The 20,198-nt window shown below is 42.7% G+C and overlaps 2 protein-coding genes across 3 annotated transcripts; both read right to left on the reverse strand.

Moving 5' to 3' along the window:
- Positions 1–209: 209 nt before the first annotated feature.
- Positions 210–3,151, reverse strand: LOC116260856 (transcription factor GTE7-like). Of its 2 annotated transcripts, none has more exons than XM_031639375.2 (5): positions 1,318–3,151; positions 1,178–1,220; positions 928–1,080; positions 653–837; positions 210–521 (listed from the first exon to the last, which is right to left on the reverse strand). In XM_031639375.2, exons 1-4 carry the CDS (start codon positions 2,926–2,928, stop codon positions 746–748), a joined length of 1,899 nt encoding a protein of 632 aa, XP_031495235.1. In that variant the 5' UTR covers positions 2,929–3,151; the 3' UTR covers positions 210–521; positions 653–745. The 2 variants fall into 2 exon arrangements, with proteins under 2 accessions (XP_031495235.1, XP_031495236.1); XM_031639376.2 differs by having other exon boundaries at positions 1,178–1,217; positions 1,318–3,150.
- Positions 3,152–5,163: 2,012 nt separating this feature from the next.
- Positions 5,164–19,103, reverse strand: LOC116261192 (glycine-rich domain-containing protein 2-like). The gene is made up of 9 exons (XM_031639828.2): positions 18,846–19,103; positions 17,307–17,502; positions 16,879–16,996; positions 16,544–16,798; positions 15,241–15,690; positions 8,376–8,908; positions 7,399–7,615; positions 6,212–6,367; positions 5,164–6,099 (listed from the first exon to the last, which is right to left on the reverse strand). Exons 2-9 carry the CDS (start codon positions 17,462–17,464, stop codon positions 5,518–5,520), a joined length of 2,469 nt encoding a protein of 822 aa, XP_031495688.1. The 5' UTR covers positions 17,465–17,502; positions 18,846–19,103; the 3' UTR covers positions 5,164–5,517.
- Positions 19,104–20,198: the final 1,095 nt, after the last annotated feature.

The following is a 20,198-nucleotide window of genomic DNA, read 5'->3' on the forward strand; positions in this document are numbered from 1 at the left end:
AGCATTTTGAAGGTGAGTGCAGAATACCAACTTCTTTCAAATGAGAAATTGGCGCAACCTCACTCTCTCACCCCTCCTAGGAAGAGTCCTCGCATGAAAGGCGCAAGCAGACAACGTTTAATCTCAGATCTTATGCGTCCCTTTATTTTCTAAACAAACCAGCGATAAAACAGAAGCAATCATCCTGTGTCCAGAAGTAGCGCCAATCATTGAAGTAAAAAAAATTCTTAAGAAATTGCGCCGAGTCTGAACATGATATGATACAAAAGAACATCCCAAGACGTGTGGAAAACAACAAAAAAAAGGGTTAAGGGAAGGCAAAAAGAACCAAAAGAAAATAAAAAAGAAAAGCCAGTCACCTTGGTGCCTTCTCCTTCACAATACACAATCAGAGAGCCACCAAAATTTTCTGCACTTCCTAACGCTACGCCCTACGACTACTTTGCTCTGTTTCCTTTTGGCTTTACATATGGTACAAAGCACCGGCCGATCTACTCTAGCCCTATTAATTCCTCCGCAAACTGCAAGAGAAAGGCACAACAATGTTTCAGACTACAACAAAAACCAAAACCCAGGCTTCTCTCCCGCTCTCTTCCTGCTTCAGTTATCCATTCATTCAAAATCGTCTTAATTGAGCCAAGCGTTTGCTTACCTTTCTTGCATCCTTCCCAAGTACTGTGTAGGTGTGTTCCCTCTGAGTTCATGATCGGTGGGACACGATCGCCATCCCCCTACGGCTCTCATCTCAGCTTCTGGACGGGGATTTCGGGCCGGTGAACGGAGACCGAGCATCATCTGCTTCAGAGTCGCTGCCCGATGAACTCCCTGAATCTGAATCTGTACAAAGTAAATGAAGCAAAAAATTCAGGCCTTCAAAGCGTGAAACAGAGGAAACGATTGGGATGCTCTAATCCCCAAACCATGTACCGCTTGAAGATGATGAGTCACTGCTGGAGCTACTGGAGCTGCTGGAGTCACTGGCATAACCAGCGTCCTTCTCATCTTTATCGATCTCAACGGGCGGGAAATTTGTAGAAGGCATGTCATCACAAATGTCAACATCTTCCTCTCCTTGTTCACCTGTAAAGAATCAAAGACAGAGGAACAAAAAGAGAAGTGAATTACTTACGCCACATACTCTTTATAACAAAACTCTCCTATTAAAAAAACCACCTACCTTTCTTCTTTGCAGCTGCGGAATCAGCTACTTCTGCCACCTGCTGGCAAAACAGACAATGCACAAGCACAGTTAGCGCAACACGTTCCTCTAGTTAAACAAACAGAAAAAATCTTAATGATTTTTTGCAAATGACACACCTCCGATGCCGTAGCATTCCGCTGCTGCTGCATGAGAGCCATTCGCTTCATCTTACTAAGAGCCTTCTTGCAGTTGCAAACGAAACGATCAAGCTCCCAAAGCGTTTCTGTGTCCACAACATCAATGTCTACCTCGATCTCGTCGCCATGCTGGGCGAGGTTCTGGTTCCGCCTCCTGATGATCTGAACCACTTGGTCCATCTTCTCCTGCGGGAGATTTTGCAAGTTGGTGCTCAATTTTTGCTTCTCCTCAAAACTCATTTCCCTCTTGTTCGGATCTTTGGCCTTAGGCTTCGGCTGCTTGCTGGAATGCGACCTTCCTCCTGCTGATGTTTGTCCACTCTTTGGCTTTGCAGCAGGGGCCGTTGACGGCGACTGGCTTTTCGCCATAGCGGCTGCTGGCATCTCAGCAGGCTGCGTTAGCCGAGTCTGCTGCGCCTGAATGTGTCCAGACCACAGGCCGGCGTTTGGTGCGGGAGTTACCCGCTTCACAGGCACCAGCCGTTCTTCGTGATAAGAGCTCCTGGGGGTTTCCTCCTCAGCAAAATGCCGTTCTTCTTCATATTTCCCGTATGCAGGACCCCACATTTGTTCAAAGTAAGTGAGGAGCTGATCAGCCATCGTATTCACGTCATGACCCTTAGGGTTATAAAGGAGCGCATTGTTAAAGGTGAGGCGCACGTCAGATGCGAAATCGAGCGGCGAGGCGTACTGGTTACACCCGAGCTTCTTCTTTACCGTGCCCAGATCCATAGGACGCTTGATTATGGTGTTGTAATCGTGAAGACCCATCCCCACGACATCCACCGGAACATTGAACACCCATCCATGTTTGTGCTTCATCAATTTGGACAGGATCTGGCCACAACGCTTCATGATCTGCCCAAGAAATTTGTCAGCCATCAGATCCGGAGGGAACGCCCTCTTTGATGCGGCATTGGGAGTTGTTGGCAACGGACGCTTGTTTCCGGCGGTTTTCTTGCCTTCCACATGCTGAATCTTCGATTTCCCAGTAATGAAGTCTGACGAACGGTAGAACTGGTTCGCTTTTGGCGTTCTTTTCTCCTTCACCCCACCATCTATTGGCTGATCAAGAACCTCAAGATTCAGGGGAGGCGGCCGTGATGGCGGGGCTGGGGGCACCGTAGGAGCCAGCTCCCTATAACCACCAGAAAACTGTGCGGTGCCATAGCCAGATCTGGAGGAATGCTCACGTGAATCAATCCGGCTGAGCATGTCCCTGACCTGCGCAAGCTCCTCGATCAACTGGTCGCGGAGTTCCTTCAGCCCGCGCCTGGATAACGAGGCAACGTCGAAGGAAACAAAAGAAGCGCGAGAAAATGGGTCGCCTCCACCGCCGGAGGGCATAACCTCTCTGTGATTGAGGCTAACGGACTTTCTATTGAGCGACGAGGAGTCATCGGAGGTGGCTCGTCCCAGATCAGGGCGAAGGCCGTCTATAGCACCGGAAGCCCCGATCCCAGCAGCGGCGGCCGGAAAAGGAACGACACCACGGGCGTCGAACGAGGGTTTGTTAGGGTTCTTTCTCATATAAACTTTGCGTTCTCCCCAGTGAGGCTCATTACGGCTCACGAGAAGGGCGGACGCCATGAAACTTCAAGCAGATCAGGTTATCACTGTTCCGGCGAGATCCCGGACCAATAACGCAGGTTGGAAACGGGATTGCATGAAGGGAGGCGCCGGAAACCAACCGGATTCCGGCGAACCCAGGCGACAGAAACCCGGGAGAAAATGGAAATGAAAGAGGGGCAGACAGAGAGAGAGAGAGAGGGGCGAGGGTTTGGTCCTGCCTGCCTTCGCGAATGGAGAAAACGGAGCTCTCCACCACCGCCTTCTTAAAGGCAGACGATCTGCCCGGACTGCCCCGAGACCTTTCCTCAACCGTCCATCTGAAAACCCTCGCAGCCATCCGACGGTCTTCGTTATTTACCTTCTGCCCAGGGAACTGACCGTCCTATCTGGCCGCGACGGCCCAGATCCGCTCTGATGCACACGTGTCAAGCTCTCTGTGCTTCTCAATTCGAGGAGTTCCCCCATTTTTCCTTTTTCGCGCCATGGAAGCGTGGCGGGGCCCACATAGGGCTGACGTGCTCTTTGCCCTTTCATTGGTCCACGTGGCGGATCGAGGTGCTAGAGGCAAAAAATATCTTTCGCTTCTGTTTTATGCGACGGAGGCCGATATTTTCCACTTTCCAGCCAATGGCCGTCTCACCGCCCCTCCGGACCAAGCAGCTAAACCGCGCCGGGTCCGAGGGTGGGTTCGATGTGGCTCGGATGGGTTGGACCATGTTAACGTTATTAATATTGTTGTTGGGACCTCACTAAAATGGGACGCGATGTCTTTTTTCTTTTACTTTTTGTTTTTTTCAATATTGGCGGTTTTTCGGCTATTATAATCAGGCAATTTAGCCAGATTGGCCTCTTATTTTACTTGGGATGGTAATATTATCAGCAATTTGTTTTTTTTTTTTTATAAAATGAAAAAACATTGTGTGAGGAAGGAGCTATTACGAGTCCATTCTGGAATGGCGACAATGAAAGTTACGAAATATTTCTTCCGAACCTCAATCGCTTGTAAGGGAGAGGAAAGGTTCGCAAACGTGGTGTTCTAGTTTTGTATTACAAGGCCACGCGACTTTTGGTCAGCATTCCATTGAAGCACTTAAATGCTTCGCAATTAATTTAACATGTTTTAAATGGTTTTATAATTTTTTAAGGGCTACTTTTAACAACGATTTTTGTCGACATTTCTTAAAATAAAAAAATATTATTTAGATGTCAGAAAACACCCTGTTGCCTTTCGGCAAAAACTTTTTAAACCTTGCAGCTAAACAGGCATCATATGTTGTTATGGTGAAAGTGAATCATTGTGGCATAAAGCTAACTAGAAACTTGTTTTTAATGCTAAAAGAGTCAAGTAATAAAAACACAGAAACCATATTTTCTTAACCTATATGATTCAATAGTGTAAGGACATGCAAATATGTATGTGCTAAGGGGTTTGGCTTGGCTAGTAAGGATAGTGGATAGTACGAAGCTAATCTCTGGTCTGATATGTCCTGAGCGTCAACTCCTTATATAAGTGGAAGGCTAGAAGCATGAATAGACTCAAGATCAAACTGTTCCATGAATGTGCACCAATTTCTTAGAAAGATTCATAAAACATAAGTGTTTGCACATGTTACTTATCTTTGCCTTTTGATTTTCTAAAGGAATATAACATAATCTTTTCCCTGTTTAAAAAACGATTTAAGTTTTTATGTTAAACATGAGAAAAAAAAAGAGATCCTCATTGAAGTTTATTATGTTACATTTTTGTTCTCTGTTTTTGTCTTTTCTCCAAGTGATGATTTTGGGGAATACAATTATCACAATGACCTATAGAAAAGTTTTCATGATTCACACACAAGTGCTGATAATATTCTTGAGAAAAGGAAGCTATACACGGAATGATTTTACAGGGGAAGGAAGTACTACCCAACTTCAGCTTTAAATTCAGTTTCTCAAACTTAAGAATTCAAAATATCGTCAGGCTGCATGAAACTTTATTTAAGGAGCTCCACTTTGACACGACATATATCATCATTCCTCAGATTTTTTTACTTTTGAGAAATCAACCAATGCTAATATAAGCTACACATCCGAAGTGCTGGGAAAGAAGCAAAAGTCAAGCCTGCCCAGTGAGTTGAAGAGTGGAAATAGAAAAGATCACCTTGTTCCAGTTAAAGTCCAAACTAGTTCCTTCCTAGCTCCTCTTATTGGCCCTTTCCTGCGATCTGATTTTGGGGGCCCATCTAAACACGTGATAAAAGCTATTGGATCATCTTGTCAATAAAATCCTCTCTCTCTCTCACAAGAACAAATTTTATTACTGCAACCGTACACATTGGATCATCAGGTAAACAAGATTGGGAGAGCATTTAATACCAACTTTTCACTAGTGAAACAGCCAGAACAGAACAGCTCGTCCACTATTTCTGTCTGCTACTCATATTATCATGAAATATAAATATCACAAGCTTTATTTACTTTCTATTGGTACCTGAGGTTCAAACACACTTCTAATATTTCAAGCCAGGTCTCACACCAAATTGAACTGTATAACACCAACTCCTCCCATGCAACATCATTCTTTCTCCTAACTAGATGCAGCAAGTCACCCGATGAAGTTCAGCTGTATCATGCTATGGCTCCAGCAGCAGGTGCATCCTTGTTTTTGACATCATCAGTACAGTTCCCACTCCAGCCGCCTGCAGCACATTCACCACAGCCCCCACTGCAGCCACCTCCACCACATCCACCATGGCCAATATTCTCAAGCACATCACTGTTACGACAACCACCACCACATTTGCCGCCACCACAGCCGCCACCACCACATTTACCGCTACACTTGCCGCTGCCATTCCCAATAATGACATATCCCTGAAATTCTAGACCATTCTTTTGGGCAACACCACACTCTCCACTACAGTTTGCACCGCATGTTGTGATAGTTACTGCAGTATTGCATGCAGAACCACAACTGCCACTGCAACCACCACTGCATGCTCCACTTTTGACGACATTCTCTTTGCCATAGGTACCATCATACTTCTTTCCGAGATCAGAAATTATTGTCCCTTCCGATGCCAAAGATTCCAAAGTGCTGCCGTTGGCGATCCCATTGGTGATAAATTTGAGCTTTCCATCCTTTCTCAAAGTATCTGAAAGTATGAAGGCAAGAACAAGCCCAGGGAAGACAAACCAGTCTTGATTGATCTGCAATGGATCATACATCATTGTAAACGATGAAAGAGGAAATGTAGTCTGTATCTTATGACGGGGCACAATTGGGTGAATCCATATCGAATCAAGAACCAAGAAGATCTACCTTGAGAAAGCCAGATTTCAGGTTGAACAGCGCCAAGGCTTTGCCATATGGATATTCTGAAGAGAATTCCACTATCGTTATGAAATCTTGTTCACTTTTCTGTTTCTTATAATACTCCAGCTCAAAATCTAGCTTCCTACCAAGGAAGAACTTAACCTGCTTAACACTGAAGCTAGCTTGGTGAGTAATCATATGGGTCAACGATTACAAGAACCATAATATTTTATCAACCAGAAGAAACAGCATTGACCAGGTCAAACATCCTCAGGCAAACGAAGCGAGAGGTTCTACACACCCATTGCAATGGCATAATGATGCTTGTAAGAAATTACCTGTATTTTTGTACCTTTACAAGTTTAAGTATGAATGTCCTAAATATTGGGAAAAAAAACAAAATGAAACCCAAGCCCTCGCAGACTGGGGAAACCTGTTGTGGGCACTAAAGCTTCTGTCATTCCACAAAATTCGCAAGCTCATACACAATAAAAAAAAAAAAGTAATTTTTTTCTTCTGCCCCTTTTTGCTATATAAACTTGTCTTTTTTTAATAAATCAAGATGGGATCAGGCGCCCAATATGGGCTGAGAGCTCTCATCTTGCCCATAGCCCTGTGGTGGCATCTGCACTACACAATTCTAAAGGTTCCTCCTCACTTGCAGAGGGAATATTACTTGATTAGCCTTATGGAAAATATGTGAACCTAGCTAATGCATCATAGCATCTCCATCCTGAACGCGTTACTCTAACCAAACTAGCTATGCATCCCGAGTTCTTCAAGGAATTGGCTACAAACTTTCCTCAAGGCAAAATAAAATTTCCATAGCGTCTAAATTGTGTAAATGGCAAACTTATTGATATCTTAAAGTACATCCCATAGAATGGAACCTATATTATGCAGACCCAACAAATAAGCTGCCAACCTGAAGTCTGGCTCGGGTACCAGTGCAGTAAGGCAGTGTGTGGCTGTCGAGTTTTGATGTTATACTCAAATTTACTTACATACACATCCTTCAAATTTGTAGACATAAGCCAAATTTCACAACCACACGTGCACATACACACATATAACAGCTGCAATCTGCAAGTCCGTGTGCATAACTAGGACATGCAGCCCAAGTGGTGCCCTCTTGTGACATGACATACTAGTAAGCTAAGGCACTCAAGTTAAAAGGTAAGAGGGAAGCTTACCAATCCATGACCTTGAAACTCAATAAGATAACCATCAACACCTTTTTTCTTCTCCAGCTGAAGGCACCAATCAGAGTCACTGAACAGCCATTTTGTGAGGCCGCCATGTTCAATGAACTCCTTAGCGAGGACCTTTTCTTGCTCGGAGCATCCTGACACACCAACTATTCCTCTTCTCAAGGAACAGCTATTATCCACCTCTGTTTTGTTAAAGTTCCTGAGGCAATTTGGGGGTATTTTCATCAGTCTAGTTGCACTTCAGTTTTCTCAGAAATTTCTGAGATGAAAAAGACAGTGACTTTTAGCTCCAAAGGCTCTGAAAAGCATTTATATCTTTTGACAACAATCGTGTCATTTGCAACAGAAATATTTAATTGTTTATAACTTTCATGAACAATCATGCCACTTTTGCCATAAAATGAGTACATAAGCTTCTCAGAGATAATTTTGACTAAACTTGCTAGGCAGCTAGCCTTTAAATGAAATAAAAATAGTTAAAACCACAATCTATTATGATCAGTTGATCACCAATGTCAAATAATTGTATAACTATAATCACTAAAGCCTGCAATCCAGAACGCAGCATACACAATAATTCTTAACTATATAAGCAAGGAAAAAATGAAAATATGCAAAATCAATACCAGAATCAAAGTAAGGACATATGATGCAAAATCCAATGGTCAATCTCATCTTCCAAATTTGAAGACCATCCAATAAGATCAATTACCATTCAGGAAGAATTTCCTGCTTCAAACTACATGGCACACAAGCATGATATAAACTGTGTTCAAGTGAATGCTTCTTTTATCTAGATGACAGATGCAGTTATCCTCCCATGAAGTTTTACTTCAAGGGTATACAATATACATGCATGTGCATGTGTGTGCATCAGCCTTGCGCATGTGGGTATTCAAATATTTAAAAACTGATGGGCAACACACATATGAAGCAACTTTTCACTGTTTTCATCTCACCTCATCTGCATGCTAATAACCTCACTCCCCTTAGCATCTACAAAACGAGTCCATCGCTTGAGCTGTTGAATTCTTCCCAAAAGTGGATGTAGACAAGAGTTTAATGCATATTGACGAGATGGGGACACATGAAAGGCAAATGGTGCGAAAGTAGGAACTGTGACAGAGACTGCAATATGTAAGTAAATGGGTTCAGGATCTGAAAGTAGATCACTTGCCAATTCAAACCATCTCTCCGCAGATAATGCAGGTGACTTAACCAAATCCTCCAGAGACAAAGAGGTTGTTCCAATGGTCTTTAGCTGCCTGCTCAGGTGTAAATTTGAAGATGTACAAGATACGAGCTCAAACACAAGTTCTCCTGTAGGTTCACACTGGAAAGAAACCGTGTGCTTCTTGCCAACTTCAGATTCAATGCTTATTCTTTTACGAGAACCGAAAAAAATGTCAGGCTGCTTTTTACTGCAATTGACAAATAATGAGCCCTTAGGATCTGCTGTAAAATTTTTTATCCTCACAAACTGCAAATACACCTGTATGGGAGCACAAATATAGATTAAGGATATTAATCTGACTTAAACAAGAGAAAGTGGAGATGGGGGAAAAAAAACGAAGACAATAACCATAGTAATGAACAAGGTGGGAAGTGGGTGTAGTTGTGGGAGAGTGGTTATATTGTAAGTACAAGGTCTGACACTCGTTATAATAACTGTGGAGAAAGTGAATAAGTTTAAGAATAAAATGGCCAAAGGTTCTTCATTTGCTGAAACTTCTCCGTGTTCCTCTTTTTTGGCTTTACTTTTTTTTCTACCATTTTGCTGCTAGACCTTTTGGTTAGGGAGCAAATTCTATAAATTAAAATACTGTGATGTTGCCAAGAAAATTCTGCACAAGCATCTTCGATAAGATCATTGAGGTTAAACTTTTTTTTTTCTCCAAGTTGAAATTTCACGTTCTTGTCAGTTCATTTCAGTTAACAACTTTTTTGTCTTCCCATTCTCATGATGTTTAGCAGGGAAAGGGATTGTAAAGAAAGTTGAAGACCACACTGGGTCCATTGGAGACCCTAAATGCAATAACATGGGTGTTAGAATATATTGTATTGGGAACCGGGTCCATATATGGACCCGGTCCTATGGGCACGGATACCGAGGCGGACTCGGTACCCTAGGCGGCACTCTTTCTCTCCCTCCTATATATTCTTCACTTACATGTAATTGTTGAGTTAAGTGAATATTATTTTTCTCTCTCCTAGGGTTGCGGTTTGCCCCTAGGTCAGAGCTTCCCCGTGGTTTTTCACCTCTTTCTGAGGTTTTCCACGTATATTGTGTGTTCTTTCTCTGCTCTCTCCTTGTGGTTCGTGTTTCTACATGGTATCAGAGCCACCGCGTGTGAGATCGTTGGTGTGCAAGTAGTGTTTTTTCCGCCGTTCACGTGCCGCCTCCGTTGCCGTTTCCAGCACCGCCGCCGACACTGTTCCCAGCGCCGCTGCTGTTGCTGTTTGCAGTGCTGACGCCGTCTGACGCCGTCCAGGAACGCCGCCGCCGTCCATCGTTCCCAGCGCCGCCGTCGTTTTTCCGCCGACCAGGAACGCCGCCGCCGTGGTTCCCAGCGCTGCCCTGCCCGGCCGCCGTCGCTGCTCCCAGCACCGCCGTCGCCTGGGTTATCGTCGCTGTTCCCAGTGCTGCCCTGCCGCCGTCGCCTGGGTTAGCTGCGCCGCCGCCGGGTGTCTTGTTTCCGCCGCCGTGGGTTGCGCCCTCTCTGCCGCCGGTTGTGACCTTTGGGGATTGCGATGGCTGATGCAGCGATGCCCAAGCTTGATGATGCCCTCGACACGGGCAGCAATACCAAGGGTGAGAACTTGCCTGTTCATGTCACCTCCATTCGGCTGAATAAGGATAACTATCTCTCGTGGTCTGCTGCCCTAGAAATCGGAATTACTAGTCGTGGTCGCCTGCACTATATCACTGGGGAGAAGCCTGCACCTTCTAAAACTGATTCGCAATGGCCGACCTGGGCGTTGGAGGATAGTCAGGTAAAAGTATGGATTATTAGTTCGGTTTCCGCAGATATTCAGCCTTTGATCTTGCGTAAATCGACGGCGTATGATATGTGGACTGTTCTTGCCCGTATGTATGGTCGTAAGAAGCGTGTTTTACGTGCCTATCAAATCAAACGTAGCATATATGCTCTTAAACAGGGAGATTTATCTGTTGCCTCCTTCTATGCCGCCCTGAAGACCAAATGGGAGGAACTTGACTATCATGTGAATGATGACTGGAAATGTGGTGTAGATCATGCCCTGTATTGGGAAAAGGAATGGATGGACCGCACCTTTATCTTCCTTGGAGGCTTGCGTGATGAGTTTGAAACCATTCGAAGCCAGATTCTTAACTGTGATGAGATTCCTGGAATCGAAGAGGTGTATGCCCGTATTGAGTCTGAGGAGCAACGGCGCCAGATTATGCATATTGACTCCCATCAGGGGAGTTCTCCAGCAGCCTTTGTGAGCCATACTTCTGGGACGGGGCAGCGTCCTACTCGACGATGCAGCCATTGCAACAAAGTGGGTCATTCTGTTGATTTTTGTTGGGATCTTCATCCTGAGAAGCGTCTCGTCCGCGGTCGTCCTCCTCCTCATCGCCGAGCCTCTTCTGTGCCAGAGCCTAGCCCGGGGTCGTCCAATGTTGCCAAATCCAAGCTCTCCTCAGATCAACTCAGAGAGTTGCAAGCCTACATTAGTCGGTTGTCCACCCAGGATGATGCTTCTACTTCTGAGGGTGCTAAGTTAGCCCAGGCTCTGGTTGCTACTAGTGATCAAGGTAATTCTTCTCTCGGTGATTGGATTGTTGACAGTGGGGCTACTCATCATATGACAGGGGACCCTACGATGTTTCAAGAGTACAAGTTGACCTCTGGGCAGCAGCGTGTGTCTATGGCTGATGGTTCTTCTATCTCTGTGGCTGGAAAAGGGAGTTTATCACTACTGAACAAATATTGTCTTCATAATGCCCTGCATGTTCCCAATATTCCCGTAAATTTGTTATCTGTCAGCAGTATTACCAAAGAGCTAAACTGTAATCTAATTTTCTCTGCTGATTGTTGTTTCCTGCAGGACTTGGGGACGGGGCAGAAGATTGGGATTGGTTCGGCTATTGATGGGCTCTACAGACTGCCCGTTCGAGTTGCTTCTGCTTTGATTTCAGCCACCAGTGGTCAGTTGCCTGGCGTGGAGGCCAGATCCGTCATTATGCGTTGGCACGAGAGACTTGGTCATCTTCCCTTCCAGTTGCTTAGAAAGTTGTTTCCTAGGATGTTTCATTATGTTTCTTTGGACACCTTCGCCTGTGAAGTGTGTCAGTTGTCTAAGCATGTTAGGGCCTCGTACCCTATTTCGTTCAATAAAGCCAACCGTCCTTTTGCTTTGGTTCACTCTGATGTTTGGGGTCCTTCGGGAGTACCCACTTGTCGTGGCTTTCACTATTTTATGACTCTTATTGATGACTACTCCCGGTGTACGTTCGTGTATCTGTTGAAAGAACGTAGTGAAGTTCCCGACATTGTCAAAAACTTTGTGGCATTTGTCGAAACTCAATTCCAGACCACTGTTCAAGCCTTCCGCACTGACAATGCCCGAGAATATGTCTCCCAATCCCTTGATGACTTCTTGCGAAGCAAGGGTATTATTCATGAAACATCCTGTAGCTACACCCCTCCTCAGAATGGCGTGGCTGAAAGAAAAAACCGTCATTTGTTGAATGTTACCCGGGCAATTATGTTTCAACGTCATGTCCCTAAGAGGTACTGGGGGGACGCACTTCTCACTAGTGCCCACCTTATCAACCGTATGCCTACTCGTGTGTTGGATGGTCATTCCCCTTATTCTGTGTTGTGGCCCACTCAGAATCCCTGGCCTCTAACCCCTCGAGTGTTTGGGTGTGTTTGTTTTGTCCATGATCATAGTCCCACTCTCAAGAAACTTGATCCTCGGTCCATCAAAGCAGTCTTCTTGGGATATTCCTCCACCCAGAAGGGATACAGGTGTGTTGACCCTAGCACTTCCAGAGTATATGTCTCCAAGGATATGACCTTTCATGAACATGAGGCATACTTTCCTGCGAATCCTCTTCAGGGGGAGTGTTTAGGTGACAGAAGGGAAGAGTATTCTTCGCATCAGTTGATTCAGTTCATGGATTTCTTGGATTATACGGTGAGTTCTCCAAGTGTGGAAAACGTTGTCAGTGAGGACAGAGACAGTCAGATGGAGGGGGGCCCTGTGGAAGAACAGTCTCGAGATCACCTATTTGGTCAGGTTTACAGCAAGAAGAAGAAGGATGTGATGGAAGATGTTGATGTTACCAATCCCAATCTTCCCAATCTTGTGACCTCCCCGGATGATCCAAGTCCAATGAATGAAGAACTTCCCATAGCTCTGCGCAAGGGCACCAGGTCATGTACTTCTCATCCTATTCAGAGATTTGTTTCATATGCAAAACTCAGTAAAGACTACAAGTGCTTTGTTACCTCTTTATCTATGGCTGTTATTCCCAGGTCAGTGGAAGATGCAAGGAAGGATCGTAAATGGCTACAGGCCATGACAGAAGAGATGGACGCCCTGGAAAAGAACAATACGTGGGAGGTTGTTGATATCCCCAAGGGAACTCACTTAGTTGGCTCCAAGTGGGTGTTTAATGTGAAGTACAAACCTGATGGCACTGTAGAACGCTATAAAGCTCGTCTTGTTGCTAAAGGGTTTAGCCAGAAATATGGGATTGACTATCTTGAGACGTTTGCTCCCGTGGCGAAACTGAAGACCGTAAGGGTCATCTTAGCTCTTGCAGTGCAAAAGAAGTGGAGAATGGACCAACTTGATGTAAAGAACGCCTTCTTGAATGGTCACCTTGAGGAAGAAGTCTATATGAGCATGCCGCCTGGGTATGCTCGGAACGGGAAGTGTTGCTATCTCAAGAAAGCTTTGTATGGTCTCAAGCAATCCCCTAGAGCTTGGTTTGAAAGACTAAGGGTTGTAATGAAGACTAATGGGTATAAACAGGGAAATGGTGATCACACCCTCTTCATCAAGCAGAGAAATGGTCTGGTGAGCCTTTTACTTGTATATGTTGATGATATGATTGTCACAGGCGACGACGAGGGGGAGAAAAGGAAGATGAAAGAAACGTTAGCTGCAGAATTCGATCTCAAAGATCTGGGTAAACTAAGGTATTTCTTGGGGATTGAGATCGCGCGATCTGAGACTGGGCTTGTTATGAGCCAAAGAAAATACACGTTGGATCTTCTAAAAGAGACAGGTAAACTGGGATGCAGGCCCTTTCTTACCCCAATGGAGTCTGGCACAAGGATAAGTATCAAAACTGGGACTATCTTGGATGAGGAAGGAAAAGGGAGGTATCAGCGTCTGGTTGGTAAACTTATTTATCTCACTCTTACTCGCCCAGATATTACGTATGCTGTGGGTGTGTTAAGTCAGTTTATGCATGCTCCTACTGATTGTCATTGGAAAAGTGCTGAAAGAGTATTGGGATACTTAAAGAATGACCCAGGGAAAGGACTACTCTACACTCGGCAAGATCAACTAAGCATTGAAGGATACTCTGACGCCGACTGGGCAGGATGCACAGATACTAGGAGGTCTACCACAGGATACTGCATATTTCTTGGAGGTAACCTTGTGGTATGGAGAAGTAAACGTCAAGAAGTTTGTTCCAGGTCCAGTGCTGAGGCTGAATACAGGGCGGTTGCTATGGGGGTTACAGAGATGTTATGGCTCAAAATTCTTTTAGCAGATATTGGGGTTAAAATGGAAGAGAAGATGAGGATGTATTGTGACAACAAGTCTGCGATTAACTTGGCAAACAATCCGGTCATGCACGACAGGACCAAACATGTGGAGATCGATCGTCACTTCATACGGGAACGCATAGATTCAAAGGAGTTGATTCTGCCCTATATGAAGTCTGAAGATCAAGTTGCAGATGTCTTAACTAAGTCTTTATGTACATCTCAATTTGAGAAAAATGTTAGCAAGCTTGGCATGTTTGACATGTATGCCAAGCTTGAGGGGGAGTGTTAGAATATATTGTATTGGGAACCGGGTCCATATATGGACCCGGTCCTATGGGCACGGATACCGAGGCGGACTCGGTACCCTAGGCGGCACTCTTTCTCTCCCTCCTATATATTCTTCACTTACATGTAATTGTTGAGTTAAGTGAATATTATTTTTCTCTCTCCTAGGGTTGCGGTTTGCCCCTAGGTCAGAGCTTCCCCGTGGTTTTTCACCTCTTTCTGAGGTTTTCCACGTATATTGTGTGTTCTTTCTCTGCTCTCTCCTTGTGGTTCGTGTTTCTACAATGGGAAATACCTTGTTCAATTTTGACGCAGTGTGGTTAGTGGCAGACTGGATCCCAGATTCAGATCCAATTAGACTTTGGATTTGGTTTTATTTATCGTTGAAGATCTTTAGGGTTTGGATCCTTTTGTTTAGTGGGTCTAAGAACCCATTCAGATATAGGGCTTAAGCCCCTTAAGCACCTCTTTTCTTTTGTTTTAGCCTGACTGATTTTTAGAAAAACCCTAATTTTCCTTTTGTTATTGAATTCCCTCCTTTTTAACGTGATTTTTCCTTCGTTTTATGCTTTCTGGTGCTTTTCCCATGGGGATAAGAGTAACGCATGCTAATCACTGCATCAAATTTATGTATGAACTGAAGAATGATCTAGACATGCACCTTCCTGCAGTACGAGCACTTTCCAACACAATGATAACACTTAAACGTCAAGTCTCAAAAGAAAGAGAAACTAGAAAGATGGCAACACAGTTGAAAAATGAAATTTTGAAAGCATACCTGAATAGTTTCAACCCTTGTAAGATCAAAGACTTTGTCATGTTTGCAAGATACAAGCACTTTTTCATCAGCATGCGATATAGGATTGACTACCACTGGAGATGGAGAATTGCCTCTGTGCATTGCACCAGCCCTCCAATACCTCCTGCCAAATGTCTCTTCCCACTGCTTAGTGGTACTAGAAAACCCAACATCAAGTTTCTTGCCTTTGGACCGATCAGAATCTGTATCATCATGTTCCAACACCCTCCCAACCACTTGAATCAGGTCTTTGTTGTAACAAGCTGGCTGAAGTTGGTGTGAATGCCATATCAAATCAATATCATAAGTTGGTACACAGAACTGCTGGATAGACCTTTCCTTGTTTCTCTTAATCAGATGCAGAAAACCCTTGTACCTGGCTACAGCTTCTTGAAGAAATCGGACATCATGCATGCAAGGTCTAGTTACCTATCCACCAAAACAGGCATGAAAATGTTCTAACCAGATAGACACTAACAAAAAACTGGAGGCAGATATCATCACAAAGAACTTTCAGAAAATTATTAGGAAAATAAAAGGGGTTATGGAGAAAAGCCACAGAAAAAAAAAAAAAAAATCATAGTGCTTAACCAGATTTTGGAAGCAAACTGGCTGGTAAAAGTACATACATTGGTTCTTATGGAATCTGATGCATATATGCTAATAGTTTTCTACACTCATAGATCATGAGTAGGTTTCAGATGTTTGTAACAGCATCGGCATTCATGTGTTGTGAATAGGAGTTTGAATCCAATTCATATAGAACATGCTATAGCTTCCACATAGACAGAGAGAGAGAGAGAGAGAGAGATCCTACAATGTTGCATGTCAATCTCATGTAAAAAAAAAATCAAGGACTCAAGGTTCATTCACCCTTAGCACTGCAATGGCTATGCAGATCAGGCCAACCAGCCTGGAATGCAAATAGTTAAGAAACTCTCGTCACATACATATGCACATGCACAATATGATGTTGACACTTATGGAAGCAAACAGGATAAAGATCGAGTTATCAGGGTACTAGACAAATTTAAATTGCATGCATTTCATGGAATTTCTTAAATAGGGAGAATTAGCCAAGTGGGAATTCTCTGAAGGAAAAAACTCCTCAATGTATGCATCTACCAACTTTAAGGTCCAGATGTCATCTGATCTATATTAAGATGCTCAGTAGTTAGTACTCACTACACACTCTGAGGATGACCACGGGATTCTAAAGTAAATAACCACAGGGGAGACAAATATAAAAAGAAGATAATTAAATGAAAGAAACATCAGTTACCTGATATCCAAAAGTGCTCTGCCTCTTAACAGCAGAAACAAGATCATACGTAATGGAAGCAACAGCAGCAGGAACTGCTTCAGCATTATCTTCTGTGGACTTGTAGCAGAAATCAAGCTCATATGGTTCATTTGGATACAAATTGTTCCAAAGCACTGCAGTTTCTTGTTTGGAAGTCCCTTTTACAGTGGACAGTACATCATGATTGTCAAGGATACTTCCATAGAATCGTTCACAGTCGGATTTGTAACGCACCTGAAAAATACCTGCTGTCACGTCCTTACCACATCATCAAAATGAAAGCATTGCATGATGTAACTCATTGAAGAGCTTACTGGATTAAGCCTGTGACAGTGCCAAACCCATTCACAATCAAGAGGAACAACTAATGGGCCTCCCGTGAGCTTGGACTGATTATGCTTCGCAAGCAATGGAAGCCAGTAATTCTTGTACCTGGAATTCAGTGTTCTTAAAAATCAGAATTCAGAAAGGTAATTTTGTCAACTAGCTTGTATTTGGCCAAAAGCTGCAGAAGAAGAGTCAGAGCAATAGAGACAAGGTCTCCTGTAATTGACTGCCTCAATGCCTGAATATAGCATCCTACAATTGATATGATGTTCTCATGCAGGTATGAGCAAAATATCTGCCAAAACAACTCCAAGCACATGTAGCCTGTAGGTATTGTCTGTGAAGGAAAACGTACTTGAGGGCAACATACCAAAAAAATCACAGCATGATGACAGATTGAAATAAGGCCAACTACCTGTGGATGGCTCTCTCCAAAACAGGACCATCATAGAGACACCGATTTCTATCGACTGCCTCGAGAAACAGCAGTTGTTCTTTGGCGATTGCAACCAGATCTCGACTAATTACGATATTTTGAGCTTCAAGCCACTCTAATTCTTGTGCTTCATCCATTTTTATAACTCCAAATAAATAAAGAAAGAGCCCACCTCCTGCCATAAGAGGTTATACCAATACTTAATAGTCGCTTTCAATAAATTTGTAATAAAAAGAAAGATTGATACATGTTAAACCACGTATGATTATAATAGGATCCCGTGACTTTGGGAAGTAATTACTTCATCGGCTTGGTGTAGCAAAGTTCAACGAAGTATAAAAATGAAAGATACTATAATACTTCTTCAAAGCAATGACTACCGTTAAAAGTTAAAACAGGAAGAAATAAAACCAATTCATAGGAAGGTTACATGAAACTTTAAATATTTGATTCATGGATGGAAAAAACTATTAATTATATTATCTCATATTTGAAGAAACGAAGAGAACAAATCATGGAAGATTATACTGCAAAAATGAACCATCTGCATAATTGTGCTATCGTTCTCTCCTAGAAATTTCAGGAAGTCAAAACAATTGGAAATTCAATCAGGTTGCCTATAAAAAATAGCAAGTACACATGCAGAGGCAAAACGGGACACTAATAGTCACTGTAGCAGCTGTCTCTTAGTTTATTTTTTCTCTTTTCCCCTTTCACATTTGAGGGGTAACTTATTTTTCCCCAGCTTTTATATTTCTCGTCCCATAGTTATCTTTGTGTGCTTACTCCACTTCTTGGAATTTTTGGTCCAATCTAATTATCGTCTCTTCAGAAAATACTTCGCCGGTTTACTGGAATTCCTATCACTACATTTCCTTTCTCTTTTACCTGCAAACCTTGCTTCACGGTCTCGATTTTTTCATACTTACCGCGCTCTTCCATCAAAACCGCCGAGATTCTGGAAGCAAACTTCAACAATATACATCTATGCTTATATAGTTTCAGAAATCTTGGAAATGACTTCAAGATTCCCCTCAAACTAACATCCAAAAATCACCATTTAGTGACACAGGAATCCGGGACGAGAAGATCTATAAATATTCGCCATCAGAAAGGTCAAAGACAGAGTACCTTCCGAAAACTATAACAACAACAAAAGATCATTAAAATCATTGAGATTAGATCAAAATTCCGGATCGCGGTGAGATCTTCCGGCTGCACGAATGATCACCTTTGCAAGTCAGAACCAAGCTCAGTGCTATTATAAGAGTAAGAAGAGACAAAGAAATTGCAAACCACGTTAGCAGTCTCTTCAGTAATTATCATTCTCTAAACTTCGAAGATGAGAACGGGCCATAAGAGAATTTTCCGGCGAGCTTCCAGAACGGCGGGTCAACTCAACGATAGCGACGAAGTACGGAGAAGCAAAAGAGCAAAAAAAAAAAAAAAAAAAAGCCGCAAGAATTCTTTCCCCTATCACAGGTTTCTCCATTCCTAGCGAGGGAGAAGTAAACTCACGATCCAACCTCCCGTCGAGTTTCCGGCACTCCTGAAACTTCAAGTTTGCACCTCCCCGATTACTTCCTGGCTTGCCTTTCCATCACAATTGGAGCGGGGCAGCTATTTATAGTCCACACACCAATGTCTCTGTCAGCCTCGAAGCCGAAGTTATCCATGACGACTTCTTCGTCATCGGCTTCCTCTTAAAATTACTCCTCTTCAGCCTCTTCTCGGTGAACTGAGAACGGCGATAAAAACTATTCTTCCTGCCGTCAGCAATAACCCTGCAGGCAAGCCTAGACTATTATTTACAGTCACCTCATAACGGTACAAAATTTTAGGTACCCAGATGCTTCCTTTTTTTTCTCGCTAGAACCCAACTACCATTATAAGATTCTCTTCGTCCATTCTCTAAATAATATATATATATAAAGAGTGTGTGTTGCGTGCTAATCGAACAATCAATTGACATCGCCAAAAGCCATATATAAATATATATATATATAAAAGAGTGTATGTTGTGTGCTAATAGAACAATCAATCGGCATCGCCAAAAGCCATTAGCGGAGAGATTTTTTTTTTGTATTAATTTAATATTTTTAATTTGTTTTTAGTACTTATATGTATTTATATATATATATATATATAATTATAATTTGACTTATACAACAAAAAAATTCTAGCCTTACTTGTAGACTGTATACATGCCAAGTCAAGCGGGGCCAACTCTAAGTCCACTTAAGAAAATTAAAGCTTGAATTAGAGTTCAGCTCAAAGTCTAGTGGAGATTCATATAACAAAGTAACAAACTAGAGTTCCACTTGACCATATAATGTTGAGCTCGACCTGCTTAACTTGTTTTTGTTAACTTAATCGATCTCTTGTTTTAACTCATTTAAATGGTTTCTTTTAACTAATTCAACTACAAATGACTATCTAACAAAAATCCAAAAAAAAAAAAAAAGAAACAAATATTTTACATCTAAACATCCCTCAAATGAAAACTTAACAACAGAAAATCTCTCATTCATGACACATTTATGTAGTCAATGAGAGTTGAGTTTAAAGGAATCGGAATCTTGTAGCTCAAACTCGACTAGTTTAACATTCTGGGCATAAATTTAAACTCAAAAACTAGCCTAGTTTTAGTCAATTTGCGTGCATCCAGCAAGAATTAAACTTACTAATTCGCCAATTATGAGTAAGTGTTTTTGCAAAACTTGGTGTATATATATATATATGTGTGTGTGACTTGAAGTTCTTCGAGGAAAGCGATCTGTGTTAATAAAGTTATGTACGTTCATGAAATTTTAGAAGGGTCAAAGCATAGTTGTTACTGATTTAAAATTAATTTTGTTGGATATCAAATTT

Source organism: Nymphaea colorata, chromosome 9 (assembly GCF_008831285.2).
Source record: "Nymphaea colorata isolate Beijing-Zhang1983 chromosome 9, ASM883128v2, whole genome shotgun sequence".
NCBI lineage: Eukaryota > Viridiplantae > Streptophyta > Magnoliopsida > Nymphaeales > Nymphaeaceae > Nymphaea > Nymphaea colorata.

Coding starts and splice junctions, on each gene's coding strand:
- LOC116260856 (XM_031639375.2), bottom strand. CDS start 2,928: ATGGCGTCCGCCCTTCTCGTGAGCCGTAATGAGCCTCACTGGGGAGAA. Junction 1,221..1,317: donor GGAATGCTACGGCATCGGAG/GTGTGTCATTTG, acceptor CTGTTTTGCCAG/CAGGTGGCAGAAGTAGCTGA. Junction 838..927: donor TGACTCATCATCTTCAAGCG/GTACATGGTTTG, acceptor TACTTTGTACAG/ATTCAGATTCAGGGAGTTCA.
- LOC116261192 (XM_031639828.2), bottom strand. CDS start 17,464: ATGGATGAAGCACAAGAATTAGAGTGGCTTGAAGCTCAAAATATCGTA. Junction 16,799..16,878: donor ACTGTCACAGGCTTAATCCA/GTAAGCTCTTCA, acceptor GGTATTTTTCAG/GTGCGTTACAAATCCGACTG. Junction 6,100..6,211: donor TGAAATCTGGCTTTCTCAAG/GTAGATCTTCTT, acceptor GATCCATTGCAG/ATCAATCAAGACTGGTTTGT.